Below are 20,275 nucleotides of genomic sequence, written 5' to 3' on the forward strand. Positions count from 1 at the left end.
CCTGCTTCATGAAGAAGTTTTTTGACTGTAACTGTCTCAGGATTCGTTCTTTTTGTTAAGTTAGAAGAGTCAAGGGAGGGTTGTAGCTGTACATTCCAGTCCCCACCACAAATAAGCACACCTGAGGTCTCCTCAGCTATTATATCAAATATTTTCTTAATAAATATCTTATCATTGCCTGGGGGTCTATAAACGTTTAACAGTGTCACAGGTTTCTGGTCTATATGTCCCTTTACTAATGTGTAACGTCCCTCTGTGTCCGTTACTTGCTTGGAAAATTGGAATGTTACCTTATTTGAAATTAGTATCGCTACCCCTCTTCTTTGTTTACGTCCAAAGGATGAGTAATAAGTATTTTTAAAGCCAAAGCGTTTTAATTTTTCGTGTTCCTCATCACAAAGGTGAGTCTCTTGCCAAAAAACTATTTGTTGTTTCTCTCTCTTCATTTTAGTTAGTAGTTTGTTCCTTTTGATGGGGTTAAGCAATCCATTAACATTCAAAGTAATAACTCTGTACTCCTGGTTTATCATCCTATCCCGTTAGTCTAATATACACATAATGCTCCTCCAATGACCTGAACATATAAACAAAAAAAGTCTGTGCTGTACAATAAAACAAAAAAAACAGTGACCTCCAAAAGTGAAGTACAAATGTAACTTCTGAACAGGGAGGGGAGGCCTCAGGAGGAGGGCCCCTCCAGGTGTGCATTGACATTATAAGTGTCATCAGAGCACACATCCAGCGGCTTTAGTGCAGCTTAATCCCCCCAGATTACTGGTCCAGAGAGTGTCTAATGTTTTGGCTAAGTATACTCAATACCATAGCAATAGTATATAAACAGATAAAGTAACAACAGGACTGATATTCAAACGTTAATCAGCCACGAACACCCTGTTAAAACATATTATACCTGTAGCTGTGTGATTAAACTCTGACGTAGGGTAGTGTTTTTTTTTTTTTTGCGCCCAACCTTCTTTAGCTATTCCTACCCTGTCTCTAGTTATCTACTCACGAGTACATCTCAGCTATAGTTCTCCTTCAGGCTTTGCGAGTGTTGAAATCTCCGTAGCTTCTCTCGGGCTCGTTCGATGTCTGCGGTGCGGTTTCGGCGCTTCATGGGCTCACGGAGCTCCCAGCCTCCGTCTGTCAGTCTCCTCCGGGGTGTGGTGTCTGCGCCGCTCCGTTGGTTGCCCACAGTCACAGGTGCAGTGATTTCTTCATCAGGCGCCAGAATCCCCCTCTTCAGCATGTCCTCCGCTGCCTCTTTTGCATTGGTGTACGTCGTAGGCCCTTCTTCATAAAAGACTCTGAGTTTTGCAGGCGCGGGTGTCTGGAATCTCAGTCCCTTTTCCTTTAATACTTTCCTCAGCGGGGCATATTCCTTTCTTTTCTTCATGATTTCCACCGGGTAATCGTTGTCGAAAAATACTCTCTTTCCATTGAGATGGACCTCCTTCTTTCTCCAAGCAGTGCTCAGCACCAGTTCTTTGGTGCTGTAGGCGAGAAAGTAGGCGATCATGGATCTCGGGGCGGCTTGAGGAGGTGGCTTCGGGCCGAGAGATCGGTGGCAGCGTTGTATTTTAAGGTCAACGTCGGGGAGCGACAGCTCGGATTTGATAAACTCCTCTAAAAACGCACAGGCATTGTCATGCTCCTCACCCTCGGGGATTCCAAAAATGCGGAGGTTATTTCTGCGAGAGCGTGCTTCTAAGTCCACTAATTTGGAGTGAATGTGCTCTTGTTGCTGCAAAGTTTCAAGCAGCACGCTCTTTGCGGTAGCGTTCCACTCTTCCACCTCGGCCACTCGAGTCTCTACTTCATCCAGTCTGACCTCTGCATTTTTTAACTCCACACCGATCTCACTCAGCTTCTGGTTAACTTCTTTTTTAAAGTTCCCCAGTTCTTCCTTCATGTCTCGCTTAATTGTCTCGCAGAAACCATTCAGTTCCCTCTTCATGTCGGCGCGTCCTGCCTTTATATCAGCGTGGATTGCCTTGATACTAGCTTGCAGAGCGTTCATGTCCGCGTGCTCGTTAGCTTCGTCCGTGTCGACATCTAGATCAGATTCTCCAGTCGCCATTTCCTCGTTTTTCGTTCTAGCGTTCTTAGCCTTCCTTAGTTTATATTTCCCCATGAGATTTGTGTGTAAATTAGCGTGAATAATTCTCTAGAAGTGGGGAAATTTGTGGACCAATCTGGGAGCTCACAAATTACACCGCTGCTCGCATCGCCGCCATAGCCGGAAGTCTGTGTGAACATTTTAACACATATTCTGTGTGTGTGTGTAAAGCCAATTTCCTAGTCCAGCCTTGGGTTGACTCGCTACAAGCACTGCATTGATAGTCGGATGATTCGTGGTTAACAGTGGATTTATTGCAGCAAAGATGAACATGAATGTTGTACCTTGAATTGAGATGGTTCCATCAACCTGGAGGTGCGAAATCGCGGTGGATCAGACTCCAGAACTGAATCCTTCCTTTGTTACACCAACCAAACGTAGCGCTTGCTACGTTAACCTAGTTAACCTAGACGCAAAACTATACGCCCAATCCAAAAAATGAGGATATTTTCCGAGACCCAAGACTCTCCCGAAACCAGACATGTCCTTTATATGTCTGTGCGGTCAGAAATACGACTCTACCGGCAGTTTAAAAATACGTCTACTTTCGAAATTATCTGACGAATTTTACCCACCTCTCCATTGAAGTTAGTGAGAGGATTTGAAAGGCTGCTCTCGCTTCAAGGCTCAAAGCTGAAAATCTGTAAATGTGAGCTCTTTAGTAGTTACATTGGCTGAAAGAGGACAAGTCTTCCTACATTTTAAGGTATAACTTGTTTCTGTAAGTTAAACTATATGAATGTCAGAGGAATTTGTTTGACAATTTAGTTGAATACCAGAAAAAGAGCAGCCAGTGTGAAAAAGAGTGTGCCACTCTGCTGGCTGCTCAATCATAAAAATCAAGGAGCTAAATGTTTAATTTGCACAAAAACGTTAATTCTTTAAAAAGTATAAAAGTGAGAAATACCAAAAGTCATAGCCATCATCTCCTGAAGGAGCTGAACGTTTTGATACAAAAATTGTAGGAATCGGTGAAAGTATGCAGGACTAGTTAAAGGCCAAACAACGGCGGAAGAACTGAGAAGTTGAAAAGCAATAGTGACAATGCTTAACAGCATTCTCACAATAACTCAATGAAGAAACCAAGGGAACTGCAGTCTCCTCAGAATTACTCTGACAAGAGTGTCTGCTAAATGCAACTAGAAAAGGCTGTTCCTGCAAAACAGCAGTGAGAATGCTGAAAACCTGAATGGGGATAGCTGACCATGCTAAAAAAGCTGAAAATAGTGAACATTTAGTAGAAAGTTATAAGCTGAATGTCTTGTGAACATTTTAAAGGTTGAATGGTGTCTCTATCTGAAAGTATGCTGAAGAAGTTAAGTTTGAAAGAGGAAGCTTTTTTAATGATTTGAAAGGATTTACCATTACTTTTAAAAGGGAGAATAATTTGCACAATAACCTTAACATTTTTTTAAGTATAAAAGGGAGAAATACCAAAACACAGCACACATCTCCTGAAGGAGCTGAAAGTTTGTTTTATTATATATATTTTTTTTTATTGCTGAAAATACAGAAATGAGAAAATACCAGCAAGCTGAAAGCTGAAATGAATTTCAAAAATTGTGTGAGTCACACAAAAGAGGCAGTGTGGAAGCTGAACTGCATGATCTAACAAAGCTAAGAGCTAAAATAGCCTACAATGAGGGAGAAGCTGAAAGCTCAACTGTTAAACAGAGAAGAAGTAGGCTAGCTAGTCATAACAAGAATATTATCGTTTTAACAGCTGAAAATATAGTTGAGATAGTAATAGCAGTAGCAGATGTAGCCTAACATTGAGTGCATTTACTCGGCTTTCTTAGTAGGATTCAAACATACAGCAGTAGGGCCGATACAAGAAGACATGGCGACACTTTGTTGCAGAAGGATGATGGTGCAAGTTTCGTCCGTGAAGCATACAACAATTAATAAAAAAGAATCATGTAGACGTGTTTATTGAGTAATCGCATAACTAATTACACATGTAAACAGAGTAATTGTATTATTAGCATGAACCGACAATTGCTAATAATCGGGTTTGATGAATGATGAACTTTATTGGTTCGTCGAGAATAACAGAAATTTGCCTAGCATCCATACCTCAAACAAGTTAAACTACACGCAAAACTACACGTCCAATCCCCTAAAAAACGAATATTTTCCGAGACCCAAGACTCTGCCGAAACCATTGATATCCTTTATGTGTCTGTGCGGTAAGAAATACAACTCTTTTTGCAGTTTCCAAAACGTTACCCAATTCTGCTTTCATGGTGCGTGTCTGTTTGGTTGCCACTGCTCTGCTGGCTGCTCAATCATAAAAATCAAGAAGGAGCTAAATGTTTAATTTGCACAAAAACCTTAATTCTTTAAAAAGTATAAAATTGAGAAATGCCAGAAGTCATAGCCATCATCTCCTGAATGAGCTGAACGTTTTGATACAAAAATTGTAGGAATCGGTGAAAGTATGCAGGACTAGTTAAAGGCCAAAAAACGGCGGAAGAACTGAGAAGTTGAAAAGCAATAGTTAGAATGCTTAACAGCATTCTCACAATAAACCTACCCAAGAAAGACAGCATCTTTCACGAACATCCACTGTAAAGGCAGCAGCACGTCTAGACAATTCCTGTTTAGAGTAAAAAAATTCAGCTGATTAAAAACTGTGGTTGTATATAAAATAGGTTATACATTTCTGATAACTACAGACACGATACAGATACTGCAGTTCATAAATATAAATTTTAGTTAATTCAGTTTCAATTAATCTCAATTAAGCTACGGTCTCCCTTTCCATTGTTAGATGGTGGACAACTCACACACACAATCTTAAAAAATCACAAATAGGCCGGGTATTTTTTAATACTTAGTTTAACAGTATTTACCTTTTCTCAGATGAGTAATGGAGCATGGATGTGGCCTTGGTCTTGGTTGGACATTCCTGCATTCTCATTATGGCAATGGTCATCTTGCATTAAGGTCATTTCAGACTCAAAGCAATTTTAATCTTGCATGATGGTGGCTTTACTGGAATCCTCGATGTCATGGTTGGTGGGTGTTATACAGTTTGAAAAAATCGGTATGTCGAACCTCTCACCTCCACAAGAGCCTGGCCTAAATGCCATGCTTTCCCTGGGCGGACGGCCATTAGCCAAGTACGTTGCGTGCCTGCGTTTGATGTTATAATAGAACGAATTGTTCACTGGATACTCTTCTTTGCAGACATCAATTCCACAAATTCCACCAAAATTCACTTAACGTCCATGTGTCGTGTTAATATGGCTTAAGAGTACTTTCAGAGTATATGCAATGAATACAGCGCAAATGACACAGCGCCAAGCAGCCATTTTTTCGCAATGTCAAATCTTCACTATTGGGTTGTGTGTGTGAAGTTTCAGTAGGTGCTGTTTCGCGCGTTAGACTGTCACATACCACAAAGTGGAAGGAGGGGGGGGGAGTTACAAATGGATTTCCCTGCAAGGTATATAACTGAAACGAACACTTAACTGCGGTAATTTAAGTTAATATTTATGATTATCCACTTAGGACACACCAATATCCGCCCCTCCCCCCGTGCTTATTACAATTATTTGATGCACTCTCTATTCAGACCTACTTGGATTCCCCCACTGGCAACATTGTTCGAAAAGCGTTGTTCGTTCTTCTGATGGTTAGTGACAGAGAAAAACATTGAAAGACGGAGCAGAAGAATATATTCAGGTACAAAACATGTGACAACACATTATTTGCTTTCTTAAAGCTTTAGACGATTATTTCCATTGGTCTTAAAGGTTTAGAATGAACCACCGTGTTTGTTAGTCCAAGTATGTGTATAGATGAACATGGCTTACTTAGTTTGACCTTAGCCAATGTTAGTTTATGCTAACTAGCTGCTAGTGCTAGCTCATGCAATTTTCTTGGTAATACCCTTGCCCCCAGAAAGCATACAAGTAGCTAGATACAGTAAAATGCGTTTTAGGAATATATTACGAAGACTCCTTGTATAGATAGAAATGGGTATATGGTGAAGGACATGCAAGTATACTTTCACACTCTTGCAAGCCTGTGCATACGTCAGATTTCGCTCTTTCCAGACCGTTACTCTCTGCACTGTTTCACCCCAGCGCTGCCACTGCCAGTATCGTGACTTTTCTTCTGTAACGGTAAACTATCTGCAGTCATCCAATTTATTTGCTTGTGCAGTTAATACCGTACTTCACTGATTGGAATAATCAAATTCAGTAAATCCGTCATGATTGCAAACATTTTCGTCTAGTTTGATAGCTAACGCTAAGTCTTCACAGACACAGTCGATACTTCAGCTAGGGTGGCTAATTTGCGGCTGGCGTCAATGAAATAGGAACATAGAGTATGTTGCCTCAGCTAAAGATTTGTAGCAAGAACTGTTCAACTTATACATAATTTGTTTTTTGCCAGCTCCAAATTTAGGATGAACTATTAGCTAACTCTGCTGTGGGTCAGCAGGAATACTATTTTTATAGTTAAGTATTAACATTGGAGTGAACTACTGTTGCACAGTAAACCTGTACTAAAAAGAGACACTCAGTGTTCCTGTGCATAAATAGGAGACAATCACTGCAAAAGAGCTGCAGTTCCGGTGCAGACAGGAGAACCTAGCAGAACGCCATCTCTGTAGCACTCCATCCACTTCAGAACCCGGGGTCCTGAAGTCTCGACTCTTACGATACTCCAACGATGCGATGTTAATATACCTCTCTGATCTAACGAGTCTGGCTAACTGTCGTGACCTCTCAGGTGGGCTATGGCTGCGATGGAGAGCTGGAGGGATGGTTGTTCTGCTATGTTCTACTGTCTCTGCAGATCTTTTGCAGTGATCGTTAATGAACCTAATGATGCATCATGGTCAGAATTATGATGGCCCATGCCACACCCTTTCACCAGATATATAGTACATAGATATATCTATATCAATATAGATGGTACTACATTGTTAAAAAATCTTGATCTTCCCATGGCACATTGTTAAGTTTATAGTCATGAATCACTACAAAATTGCTATAGTTTATATAATTTTTACCTCAACAATTTAGCAGTGATCCTTAAAGTATAGTCACTATAGTCATAAACACTGGTATTTATAAATTGTATTTTACGGCCTTTGCCTTACAATGGAAGTCAATTCCAGGTTGATGGTAAAAAATGTAAAACTACATGGGAAGTCCGAAAGTTAAATAGTTAAATTTAATAGTGAATTTAATACTTGTTATCATTAGTTAAAACGAGTGTTGTCTTTGTTCTTGCTTTGACTTTTAATTTAGAAAATCCAAAGCACGTTTGTGTGGTAAAATCACAGTTAACAAGTCAAATTTGCAGTATTTTGCAGTATTATTTAACTTGTAAATGTACAGTAAATTACTGGCTACTAGTTGCATTACTTTTACAGTAAAAAAAACATAGAAATACAGACAAGACCTACTTTACTTAAATATTTTGATTGATTTATCGATTGCAATTATACTTATGATTATTATTATTTGTATTCAAATATTTATATATTCAACAGAACCATGAATGCCATTGAGAAGCTGGATGATGTGGCTGTCAGCATTTTAACTTTTAAGGTAAGGGTGATGACCCTGAGATGACTGTTGGACTCTTAGTGACCACTCTATTACCTTTTAATAGAGTTACTAGGGTATTGTCACCGTATAATTTTGTGGTTTATATCTGATCAAATCTGTTCACTCCGCATCTCACATAGCATCTGCGCCCAGCATGTATGCATTTTATCACTGGTATCTGTCAGGTCCGTGCTTTTATTTAGTTTCCCTTTCAGCCTTTTATGTTACTTCCTGTCTGCCATTGTTTCCTTACTGTGTTAGTCCTTGTGCTTCCTTGTTCCCGTCATGTGCTTTCATGTGCCCTCTTGGTGTTGTCTGTCTCCACCCCTCACCTGTTCCCAATCATCACCGGTTTGTTTGTCTGATTGGTTTCTCTTGTGTCCTGTTAATTCCGATTAGTTTCTGTTTAGTTCACCTGTGTCATTGTCTGCCCCGCCTTGATTGTTCTCACCTGTCCCTCGTTATCTGTTGTGTGTGTGTGTGTATATAGTCCCATGTATTCTTGTTTCTCATTGCGTTCTCGTCATTCTATGATATGTGGTATGTTCTGTGTTTCTCTAGTGTGTCCAGTGAGTAGTGAGTAGAGATTTGCGATTAGTGCTTTCCCTTTATTTAAGTTACTCATGTTTCTGACCTCGGACTCCACATTGACTATTCTCCTGCCTATGCCCTGTTTAGTTTTGTTTGCTTGCTTTTGGACTGCCTACCCATGTACCAAACCCTGCTTAGTAAAATGTTTACCCTTCATTCTACTGCTTGTTCTGAGTTGTGCATTTGAGTTCTGCACATCACCACTAAGTTGTCACAATATCTTTATCTCAATTCTGCTCAATAGGTTATTGCTTGTTCCTGTTTGGTTTTTTTATAGCGGCAAATGTAAATGAAGAGGCTCTCAAGTCACTATCAAAAGAAGATCTGCGGGACCTTTTCCCAGGGCCCAAACATTTTCTTAGGAGAAAATCAATTTGGGAGGTGGTCCAACCTGTGGTAAGATATACTCTTACTGTGTGTGTCTGTGTGCGTGTGTGTGAGATATGTATGTATGCAGGGGCGGATTTACCCATTAGGCAAAGTAGGCAGCCGCCTGGGGCCCCCAGCTGCCAGGGGGCCCCTTGTAAGACTATACAAAAAAAACAAAAATACTATTTGATCAATAATAATTAATAATAATAATACAAATCAATTAAAAGTCAAAACCTTCCCCAAAAGTATCAGCTAAGTACCAACAGTGTTTTATTCTATTTGTGTCAACGCAGGCTTCCCCTCCCACCCCATTCTATTGTGGACTATTCCATCGATTGCAGTAACTGCGCAGCAAAGCATGTAATTTCAGTTGGTTAATATGAGACGGTAGAAGAGTGAAATGAATGCAAAAATCAATTTGCTAAATGAAACGCAACTCCCCAAGCGGAGCACAAAAGAGAAAGACAAAAGAGGAGAGTAAGCAAGTAGTTGCCAAACTGAAACTACTGAAGGAAAAATATTTTTTCTCTCCACCGGTATCCAATGATGCGGCAGCTAGCACAAGTGCTGCTCAGTGAAGTTTGGCTAGCAACAGCAGCTACTGTAGGCTATCTTGCTCGTTGAACAATTTATCGGGGTCAGCTTCTCCACGCAGGTGTCTATACTGAGACCAAATTTGGCATTGTTACTGACAATGATTGCTTCCAGCAAACTTTTTTTTTATTCGCCATTTCCCTCTAAATAAATGTCAAGCTTATTTACGTTTTGGCGGGCATATTTTCAGTAAGCAGATAGTATTGTTTAATCGCGATTCCATCTGAAATACTGCCGGTGACAATGTTGTAGGCTACAATAGCTTGTTTCAAAGGGTGTTCTTAATGAATTAATGCGGTATGAGTAGCCTAGGCTAAATGCTTGAAAATATCGCTAGAAGGTGTCAAAGAGGTTAGCACCGTTTTACACTGGATTGCCCAATATCTTTGTTTGATCCAACTTTTCAACTGAGGCTGCTATAGCTTTCAATATTCCCTCTTACAGGGGACATAAGACCAGGGCTCGACATTAAGGCTTGTCCGCTTGTCCGGGACAAGTGGATTTTTTGTAGGGCAAGTGGAAGAGAACTTTACTTGTCCCACTGGACAAGTTAAAACTCAAACTAAATAAAATGATATGTTATAGTACTTCGCGTTATGTTCCAATTATTACGTCTATTTTACAGAATTTATTTGACCGATTCCTGCATTAGCAAAACACAAAATAAGTTGCTTCGTCCCAAGATCTCTACAGACCGTGCAGCTAATTTAATGCTAAACACTTGAACGGGGGCTTATTACTTGAAAGAGGAATTATTTACTGTGTCATCGCAATTACACCATCAGGGCTTAAAAAACTGTGACTTGCTCAAGTAGGCAAATGGCTAGTAGAACATTTCATATGAAATTCAGTAAATCAAGCAACGCTGTAAGACCCAGTGAAATGTTATACAGCTAGCAAACTAACGTTAGCTAGCTTTGCTACAACATTGGCTAACTCTACTTTGGTAGGCTATCCTCAGTATTTGCAAGCTATCTAAACTTATACTGTATCTAAAATATGAGAAATGGCCACGAGACAAGCTTTCACGGGTGTTCGCGTGTCTACGTTGCTTCACTCCGTGGGCCTGTACCTCGTCCATTACTGTTTACAACGTTAGCAGAACTACTTGGTTTGCGTTGCCTTCTCAGCGTGAGAAGTACAAGGTTTGGTGTGAGAGCGTCTGAGCAGGGGCGATTCTAGGATCAAACCTCTAGGGGTGCTCAGCCCCCAATTAGAATGTGACATGAATACAGTGCCTTGCAAAGGTGCTAAACCCCCTTGCTAATATAAATCCCTAATTTCACTTGATAACAATTAATAAATGTATGTATTATTATGCAAAATATCGAATGAATGAAAAAAACTAAGGATGTCCCTTTCTTCATGAACTACCAGCATCAAATGATAATAAAGAATAATATATATATATATATATATATATATATATATATATTTTTTAGGGGTGCTTGAGCACCTACTTGAGCAGCCTACTTTACAGTTGAAGGTTAGCTGATATTTAACTACATACATTTAACCGATACAAATGCTGCTAAAGCTTGCTAGGTACACCACTGCCGACGCTAGCAAACGAGAAACATCAACACCATTTTTTTTAATATATAAAATGATAAATCTTTACCCGGACAAGTGACTTTTGTGTATGGACAAGTGAAACGTTAATGTACTTGTCCAAAGGACAAGTGCCTCAAAAAGTTAATGTCGAGCCCTGAATAAGACAACCATTTCATTCTATACTTCACTTTTTGTATTTTGAATTGTAAATGAGCAGCAAAAAATGTATGCCTTTAAATGCAATCTCCATAAATAGTATAGGCATACACATTTTTATATAAAATATACAGAAATATCAGTTGTAAAAATTACAGTTAATAAACGGACCCTTCTACAACCGACGCAAGCACACCCTACAATTTCTCTAGAAATTGTACCCTCTCTGGTTATTATTATTATTTTAATTATTATTATATGGATTGAAACGAGTGAGAATAGGAGTTAAGGGGGCCCTATGCCTGTCTTTGCCTGGGGCCCCCAAATCACTAAATCCGCCACTGTATGTATGTATGTATGTATGTATGTATGTGTGTATGTATGTATACATACTAGGGGTGGGCGGTATGGCCAAAATCTCCTATCACGGTATGAGTAATTTTATATCACGGTTAGGTATATATCACGGTATAGTAATTGATATAGTAAATTCAATTGAGAAATGGTACAAAATAACCATACCATACTTCATCATCACACTTTGAATATTTATTACAAACAAAAACAACTGACTCACATGAGACAACACTTGAGTTAAAAACAAAAGACTCAAAAAAGTTAAGAGCACGAAAGTTCCGATTGGCTGATGCACATTCATGCCATCCGCCGTAATGCCCTCAAACGGGGGGGGGGTTCAAAATAATTTATTCGTTAATAATTTGTTACACAGAACTTTATTATATTAAATACTCATCCAAAATGATTCACACTTTCACAAAATCAACCACAAACAAATAATTTCTGCATATGCAGGTAGCAACGCTAGTGCTAAATAGCTATTTAACTGGTCGGCTCCATGATGCCGGGTAAGTAGGTAGCTCCTGAGACTTCTCACCATAAGAACGAAGGGGAACCTTTGATTAAGACATGTTCGTAGGTACCTAGCGAAAAGTAGCCTGAACTTTCCTAAATCTTTAGCTACAGCACTAATGCTGAATGCTCGCTGTTATAGCTGTCTGTCTTACTAAAACGGTGTATGTATGCATCGTTGCTAACGTGTGCTGACGTTGTGACTATGTAGCCTATGTGAGAAAGACGCGTAAGTGACAGTGCAGCTGTTGATTCTGTGACGCACCGCCACAAATTATTCCATGTGTGGAAAACACTGAAAAGTATACCGCGGTTGAAACGGTATAGCTAAATCTCTCCCGGTAGACACATTTCTACCGTCGCACTGTATATACCGTCATACCGCCCAGCCCTAATACATACACACATATCCAAATTGAGATTTTGAGCGGTCTTATTTTATGGATTTATTTTTCTTGTTTCAAGAAATCTTAACAAGTGTGATTATCTTGCTGCACTGGTAGATAATTTAAAGTCATTTTTTGCAGTGAGTAGAGATCAATTCCACTGCTCATCTTACCGGTATGATGTTGCACCGATAAACCTGTGCACTGGTTGCTTTTTGCTTGGACATAACTTGCGTTCCTGTTGCTTTCCTAATTGTTGATTCTGACTGCACACATGTCACTGCTGTTGCATGCCCTTATAAGGAGCTGTCAGAGCGTGTATGTATGCAAATTCAGGAGCACAAGGACTCGCTTTCAACTTAAGAAAACTCTTCCTGGGGAGCACAGCTCAGAAAACTTATGCTGCGTAGGAACACATTATCAAGCGTTCATGAATTTGGCGGATGTCTTTCTTACGTTGTTTTTCCGAAGCCTGTAAGACACAATTCAGAAGAAACTTCAGAAAATGTTCGAGAATGAGGCCCATTGTTCCTGATGAAGTTCCACAAAAGCTATGACTAAACTAAACACACTAAGCTTGAAGCTGTTATGGATATACACATCTCTCTGTCCCGGTTTCTATAAAATTCACCTCCATTATGATGACAGAGTGCAAACTAATGCACCAAGATCATCTAACCAAATAAGACTCTCCCCTGGTCATATAAGTATTAGGGATGGAGATTTTAACTGATTTCACTATTCGAATAGTATCCGAAATTATTTTCGAATATCCGGATAATCTATTTTGTTAATGTGGTTCCGTTATGTAATTAGCCCATACCTGCCAACATTTGACTAGCAAAATCCGGGAGATTTCGGCGGCGGGGGGCGGGGCCGGTGTGGGGGGTGGGGGTCATGGATGGCAGAGGCGTAAACATTTTTTTGAGGGATGTTGTGCATATAAGTAGCTATTTATAGACAACGTTTGTATTATGTAGTCTTCAGTATATAAATAAATACACAATAACTGTATTCATTAACAAAAAACTTTTTTTTTTTTTTATGATGTATGTATTCACAATGAATGTATTCACAATCACTTATTTATTATTATAACAACTAACTATTGCAATAACTTATTATCAATTCATGACATTTTTTAATACAACAAAATCATTCTCATGAACATGAATGTACAATGAACAGTTGATGCAACTTGCACAAGTCTTAAAACTACTGTTTTGTTTATTAACAAAAACTATTTATTTTATTTATTATTATGTATGTATTCACAATCACCTATTTATTATTATAACAACTAACTATTGCACTAACTTATTATCAATTCATGACATTTTTTAATACAACAAAACAATTCAAGAATAAATAATCAAATTAAATTAAATAATTCATTAAAAAAAACATCAAAGAAACAGTTAATGTAACTTGCACAGGTCTTAAAACTACTGTTTTGTAGTGTTGTAAATGTAGGTGGCTGACTTGGCTGCCCTAAGTGTTTTTTTAGATGGGGTGTACTTTGAAGCAGGCTTAGTGAAGTTAATTTTGCAAGATAAGAGAGCACACAAAGTGCTGTTATTCAAGCTTGTTCTATTTTCTGTAACAATTTTTTTAACCATACTGAAAGTCCTCTCTGAGGAGGCATTGCTGTGTGGAATGCAAAGCAATGCCTTCATCAGCCTAGCCAGCTGACTGAAGCGCTCATCTTTCCCTACAAGGCCCCAGAATCTGTCCACTCTCTGTTCCTGAGGTAACTCCTTGCTGTCTGCAACCTGGTAGTCAGTCAGTTCCTCTCTCAGCTTATCAGGATCAAGTCTCAGTTGAGGAAACAAGCACCCTAGCCTTGTCACTACACAGTATGAACAAATTTGCAAACATCTTATTAGTAGGGTTACTTACAAAATGCTGAATGTACTTAATTCTTATAAAAAATCTTTGCTCAGTTAGGTGACTTAAAAGTCTGAAAGTTTTTTTTTTTTACAAAAACATGATCATTTGAAGGGTAGGCAAATGATAAAACAAGAAAGTCAACCTGTTTCAGGAGAGAGGTCTAGGCGAGAGGCTGGGTCCAGCACGTCCAGGTCTTTAAGCAGTGGAGAATCTAGGGGGAAAGCCTTAAGCATCTTCCTTATGACTTCAACGTAGAAGGCCCTGACTGTCCTAAAAACACAATTGTGACAGGATAACACAATATATTAACCAGGAATCCCAAAAAAATACAAATGAAGCATCAAGGTATCGTTATAACTGAAGCTATAACTTACTGATATATTTTCGTCATTGTAACCGAGGGCAGTTCCTCTTTTTCAAGGAATGCTCTGGCCTCAGCTCCAATGAAGAGATCCTCATTTTTCAGCTGGTGTTCCTGACTGAGTGACACCTCTCTGACTGGAATATTCGCAATTAATCTTGCCGGGAGAATGTAGCCCAAATACCTCTTCACCAGTCTTGTCATTTCATTGTGTAGTTTGTGTATCAGCACCCCCTCTCCCTTTTGGTAAAAATGGGTAACATGGATTAGAAATGTAATGTGAAAAAACTATTTCATGTGTATATATAATGCTAGATGTCCAACATTCATCCTACCTACCTGGAAGGCAGTGTTGAATGTAACCAATGGCTTGAGAGCAGCACTCAGAAACAGGAAATCGAATTTGATCTCAGGATCATTAAGGTAGTCTGCCAGATCCCTAACTTTAACACTCGTCTCATCCTCATAGCTGTTGAAGTAGGCCTGAAGAGCTGGCCACTGATTTAACATTCTTTGAATGCACGTGTGGAGGCTCAGCCATCGCGTTGTGCAGTATCTGAGCAGCTTAAGTTGGTCTGTGTCTGTGAACTCCACAAACTCTTTGTAAAGCTCATTTCTCTTTGCACTATACCAGGAAACACAAATAAACAAATATGGACAATAGTAAGATGTGATGATAAAATAGCCTAGTAAAGATAAACCAGGTCATCAAATACTCCAAGTAAAATTACCAAGAATCTCTCTCAAGCTTCCTTTTTTTCTTTTAAACTCACCTTTTGTCAAAGTGGGAGTATACCCCGACCAGCAAATTTTCCACTGGGGCCTTCATGGCCTTGATGCCACAGCCTGTGGCAAGTTGTGCAAGGTGGCATACACAGCCCACATCCTGGATGTGAGGTTGCTTGGCTTTTAATTTAGTGATTACTGAATTGTGCCTTCCTTTCATAACATTGCAGTTGTCTGAGTTGAAGGCCACCAGGTTATCCCATGGAATTCCTCTGGTTCTGTCATTAGACAAGTGCATTTGTTGAAAACATAGGATACAAAGAAATTGAACTGAGCCTTAAGTGCATTCCACATCATTCCCTTGCTGAACTTTTAACTTGTTCAGTGACAATAAAGATTACTCTGATGTTATATAAATCTAAATCGCCAATAAACTTACGTCAAAGAGGTTGCCAGCTTCTCAAAAACGCTGTCTGCTGTTCCCACGTTGCAGACTGGCATATCAATAAATTTGGTGACAACCTCAAGACTTATCTCGTCATATTGGCGAGCCAAAATGACAAGTTCCTTTTCTTTTTGAAGTGTGGTGGACTCATCACATAGCAGACCAAATGGCTGGGTCTGGCAGGTGGCTGTCACCTCATCATTGAGCTCTGGGGCAATGGCACCTAAAAAAAGAAATAAGTAACAGTGACTTTCAAATACTACTACTAATGTTTTGTTTTAATTATGCAGGTGCTTTGGGACTATCTGCAACCAAACAGGGGCGTAATCTATAGGGGGTGCAGCAGGTGCGGTTGCACCTGGGCCCGTGGGTATTGGGGGCCCGTAGTTGTGGGCATTAGACATATCTCTACGTCAATCTAAATAGTCTGAAGGCGAAATATGTGCGCGGGGCGAGGGGGCGTGGCAGCGGCGGTTATAAACATGAAAAGAAGGAGACGGGACTGTAAAATGTTTGGGAACCACTGCCTTATGCCACTGACTAGGGCCCGTCGTAACTACGGTATGCCACTGAACCAATAAAGGAATACACCACCGTTTTATGGAAATTGTGAGAAAAAAATGATAACTTACCTTTAAGAAGTTGGGTGGTCTTCGTTCTCCCGGACGAATACTTTTTGGCAATTGCGGAGTCCGGGAACATCGTTGCCACAGTGGTTGAATATTCGTCACAAAATGAAAATGAGAGGTTGTTTTTGGCAACCAACATTGCCATTTTGAGTTCAGCCTGGAGCACTTGATCTTGTTCGATCTGTCCCTTGTTGATAAAACCCGAGATTGCCTGAGTGCCCTTTTGTGCCTCGGCAGCACGGACATGTTTCTGAGACTTTAAATGTTGACAGACGTCATTCCTACCGCCGTGCCCTATGTTAAAATTAACACGACAGGCTTTACAAAAAGCATGACTATTATTCAGGTGACTATTTGATATGCCTTCAAACTCTTTTGTCCAACACGACTTAAATGTACACATATATTTAACTTTCTTCGCTGGTACACCTGCTTCTGCCATTTTTCCGTCACTTTGAAAATATCAACTGAAATATCAACTTTTCGCGGCAATAGCTTGCGCAGAAAGATCAACTGCGCAATAGAATGTAGGTTGTCAGATTGACAAATTGGTTGAAAATGGTTTATTGTATTGTGTTTATTGTACACAGAATGCGTTGATCGGTCAAGGCTGACGGATTCCCATTCAAAGTGAATGGTAGGGGGCATAGACACTTCGCAAATCCACTCAGACGTACTTTTCAGTTACAATAATTGGGTTTTTACATTGTACAGTGTCTATTTCTCGGTAACTTTCAAAAAATATAATCAAAGAAAAGTCAAACAAACAACTTTTGGGTACAAATACGACCATCTACGGAGTTTTGGTCCGCCATCTTTTTTTTTGTTGAGCTTCGCGCTATTGAGAAGTGACCATAAACGTGATCTGATTGGCTACAGCCTGTGCTGTCGTATTTGCACGAAAGGCATTTGATTGGCTGACGCTCGCGTTGCCTATCATGATTACGTTGCCTCTCATGATTGCGTTTCATACATGATCTGGCAACTTGGACACACATTTTGATTTGATTATAAATAAAATAAGTTTGGACATCCTGAAATACGGGAGATTACCGGGAGAAATGACAAAACGGGAGGGCGGCGGGAGATGGATCAGAAAACGGGAGAAACCCGGGAAAAACGGGAGAGTTGGCAGCTCAGAATTAGCCTGACGTGACGCAAAGCATACAGTAAACACATGAATCACCACACATTCTGGCAATAATTGGGACTGTTAAGCTATTAGATTAAATAAGGGTTGAATAAAGAAAACAAATGAAAGATCAATTTATTAACATGACGAAAAGACAATGAATTTGAAAACACATTGGGTAGGCTATTCTCGATAAAAACGAAAGACACACATGGAGAACTATTGCATATTAACTTGGATATTAACTTAGAACCGGAATCCTACAGGATACGGTGCGCCACCACACAATGCAAACATAAACAGACGATTACGCTAGCTCTACATGGCTACTGGTAAGAAAATAAATAAGCCACAAGTGCATTAGCCATACGCATTTTTATTCAGGAGAATTAGCATGTAAACATGCTCAGGGGAGAGGCGAGTACGGAGTCGATTTACGAGCAGGCCGGCGTAGAAAAGACTGCAGGACCTGAGGTTGCTGCGAGGTACTGCTTAGCCAGGACACTATGCTTCTTGTAGCGCCAAATGAAATGAAAGGAGACTCGCAGCAGAACACAGGCGTAGCCTACCTTTTTTGATGGTTTTCATCATTTTCTAACGTCACAACTATTAGAATTCACAACACGACGCAACGGTTTTTCAATAAAATGTTTTTTAAATTAAACTACGCTCATAAGTATTCGAAAAAAGTATTTGAATACTAACTTACTTTAGGATATCCGGATATTCGATTAACCATGCCCATCCCTAATAAGTATCCTGTTCCTGGACTGTATCTAATTCCAGGAGAAAGTAAAACCAGATCCAGGGGTTGTGCCAGAGGGAAAGCAGGGTGGCCTGAAGCTGAGGTCTCTAAAATCCAACAAGCCATCCACCAGCAGGAAAGGCGGAGGGCAGAGCTGTTGCAGAAGGGACGGGCCCCAGACGTCATCAGAATCCAACCTGGTGACCGGATCTTTGTCAAATTCTACTGTAGGAAGTGGAACACTCCTCGGAGAGACGGCCCTTACGCTGTGACCAAAGCAACAGCAACTACTGTGCAGGTTGAGGGATCAAACACGTGGTTTCACCTGCCCTTTGATTGGACAGGTATGTTGCACGTTTATACCAAATAACACTGCCCCAACAGGAAGATTCACCCAAGCCATGTCTGATGACCTAAGAGCACTGAGAGATGAGGTGAAGGGTAATGCAGGACATGGAACTGAGTGGTTTGAGTTCTTAAAACTGAATTTGGAAGGTCGGGGGTTAAGCTGTTTCAAGATAGGAATTGCTGTGCTACTGACTTTATTAGCGTTAGCACTCATTGTCTGCTGATGCTTACCCATTTTCCGGTCTCGTGTCAAAACCCACTTTGCCTCCCCAATTGCGGCTGTGAGGACCCTGAAAGAGGAGTTGACTGACTCACAAAGCTCTTTTCTGCTCTCAAACATGGTCTCCAGTCCTGGCCTGTGCCCGGATGGGCCAAGGAGGGACAGGGGACTGAGGGTCAGGATGGCTAAAAAGTATCCAGACCACACCACACCAGGTCTCGACAAATTATTTTCAGGCTCGTAAATTAGTTTATTTTTTTAATTTCAATTTTTATGATAATTTGATTCATTAATCTTGTGTACAACTGTTGTAAAAGGTTTGAGAAGGACTGCACTTCCAAATCAAACATATATATTGAAGTGACTGCTATCCATGGTTTCTCCCCAAAAAGAACATGGCCTAAAAAGCCATGGCTGCTTGCAGTGTTTGGGACTACCTCGTTGTTATGATCAGTGACCTATGCTCTTTTGTAAAGCTCTATCTTGGAAGTCGCTTTGGATAAAAGCGTCTTCTAAATGCATAAATGTAAATGTATAAAGCCAGGGGGAGTTTCACTCCAGGATCTCGAGCAGCGGCGGAACAAAGGCAATTCTGAACAAATACCTAGGCACTGCATAAGTTATTGTAATTATTGTATGTGGACTTAATGTTTGATTAAGTACCAACGTGATTTTGGGAAACTGTTTGTGTTACAGTACAATAGTGCAAAATTGCAGATCAGTGACTATGTCAATGACCATACAGTAGCCTGGTGGCGAGGTACAGTGAGGTACAGTAGTGCAATGTTACTGACAGTGCAACCAGTAGCTGGAAGTGACAGTGTATAAGTGACTAGTGTGCAGTAAAACAATGAGCCTAATACACCAATATCTTCCGAAGTAATTTCCTACATTTTATTAAGAAAGTTCCTAAGAAAAATCTACGTGATTCATGAAGTGTTCTTAAGGCCAGACACCACAGGTTAATAGGGTATTTTTTTTAATTGATAGATATCCCCATTAAACTTCCCAAGTTGATTACTCATATTAAGACAATGTTTGTTTGTATTACAAGTTTTCTGAATATTGTATGTAGATATGCAAATTATATGCAAATGAGGCGCAATATACTTAAATATGCACACTTTTCCAGAACTGAAATCTGAACATTGGTTAAAGCTAGGTAAACACTTTGTGTCCTTTTGTTGTAACTTTTAATATAAAGTTTTTTACAGAGGACATTCTTGATATTTTTTTTTATCACTTCAGAAATCAGAAAATACTGTCAATACTCATAAAAACATGATTTTCGCCACTTTTTTTTATAAAATGCCAGATAAATCAGGCTATGAACTATTTATAAACAAACCCTTCTGTAAACTCCTAGAAAAAAGAAGTAGGAATCTAAATAGAAAGTTTGATTTATGTAAGTACTACAGAAGTGGAGATTTCAAGCTCAGAGCATGAGGAAAAAACTCATTTTGAGAAAACGGCCTATAAGATATGTGTTGTAAAATTTTATACAAACGTATTTTAAAGCACTATTTACAGACAAAATATCTCATCAAGACCTTAGCAACCACAG

The 20,275-nt window shown here is 39.7% G+C and overlaps 2 protein-coding genes and 1 long non-coding RNA gene across 12 annotated transcripts in view; 1 reads left to right on the top strand and 2 right to left on the bottom strand.

The window, feature by feature from the left end:
- LOC146220899 (uncharacterized) overlaps positions 1-5,402 on the bottom strand; it is a 45,206-nt gene extending 39,804 nt beyond the window's left edge. Inside the window, exons 1-2 of the long non-coding RNA XR_014750817.1 lie at positions 4,975-5,402; positions 4,656-4,718 (exon numbers count right to left, since the gene is read on the bottom strand). This is a non-coding gene — a long non-coding RNA (uncharacterized LOC146220899). The remainder of the gene's footprint in view (positions 1-4,655; positions 4,719-4,974) is intronic.
- An 83-nt stretch (positions 5,403-5,485) lies between these two features.
- Positions 5,486-20,275, top strand: part of LOC146220900 (uncharacterized) — a 70,455-nt gene continuing 55,665 nt past the window's right edge. For 2 of the 10 annotated variants that reach the window (XM_084693191.1, XM_084693198.1), the window contains exons 1-5: positions 5,486-5,570; positions 5,700-5,809; positions 7,635-7,692; positions 8,561-8,679; positions 18,185-18,487. The gene's annotated coding sequence lies outside the window, so the exon portion shown is untranslated. The other 8 variants (XM_084693196.1, XM_084693201.1, XM_084693193.1 and 5 more) reach the window with 7 other exon arrangements.
- Positions 13,309-17,182, bottom strand: LOC146220901 (uncharacterized). Its single transcript, XM_084692907.1, has 7 exons — positions 16,270-17,182; positions 15,632-15,860; positions 15,240-15,470; positions 14,806-15,091; positions 14,480-14,706; positions 14,248-14,375; positions 13,309-14,064 (listed from the first exon to the last, which is right to left on the bottom strand). The coding sequence occupies exons 1-7, from the start codon at positions 16,706-16,708 to the stop codon at positions 13,661-13,663; spliced, it is 1,944 nt and encodes a 647-aa protein (XP_084549033.1). The 5' UTR covers positions 16,709-17,182; the 3' UTR covers positions 13,309-13,660.

Source organism: Hypomesus nipponensis, chromosome 26, assembly GCF_054491055.1.
Source record: "Hypomesus nipponensis isolate SF chromosome 26, ASM5449105v1, whole genome shotgun sequence".
In the NCBI taxonomy this organism is placed as follows: Eukaryota; Metazoa; Chordata; class Actinopteri; order Osmeriformes; family Osmeridae; genus Hypomesus; species Hypomesus nipponensis.

Excerpts from the sequence above, each read along its gene's own strand:
- LOC146220901 (XM_084692907.1), bottom strand. The coding sequence starts at position 16,708 with ATGGCAGAAGCAGGTGTACCAGCGAAGAAAGTTAAATATATGTGTACA. Across the intron at positions 14,376-14,479 it reads ACAATGACGAAAATATATCA|GACAGTCAGGGCCTTCTACG; the intron begins GTAAGTTATAGC and ends TTGTGTTTTTAG. Across the intron at positions 14,065-14,247 it reads AGACCTCTCTCCTGAAACAG|TGACAAGGCTAGGGTGCTTG; the intron begins GTTGACTTTCTT and ends CATACTGTGTAG.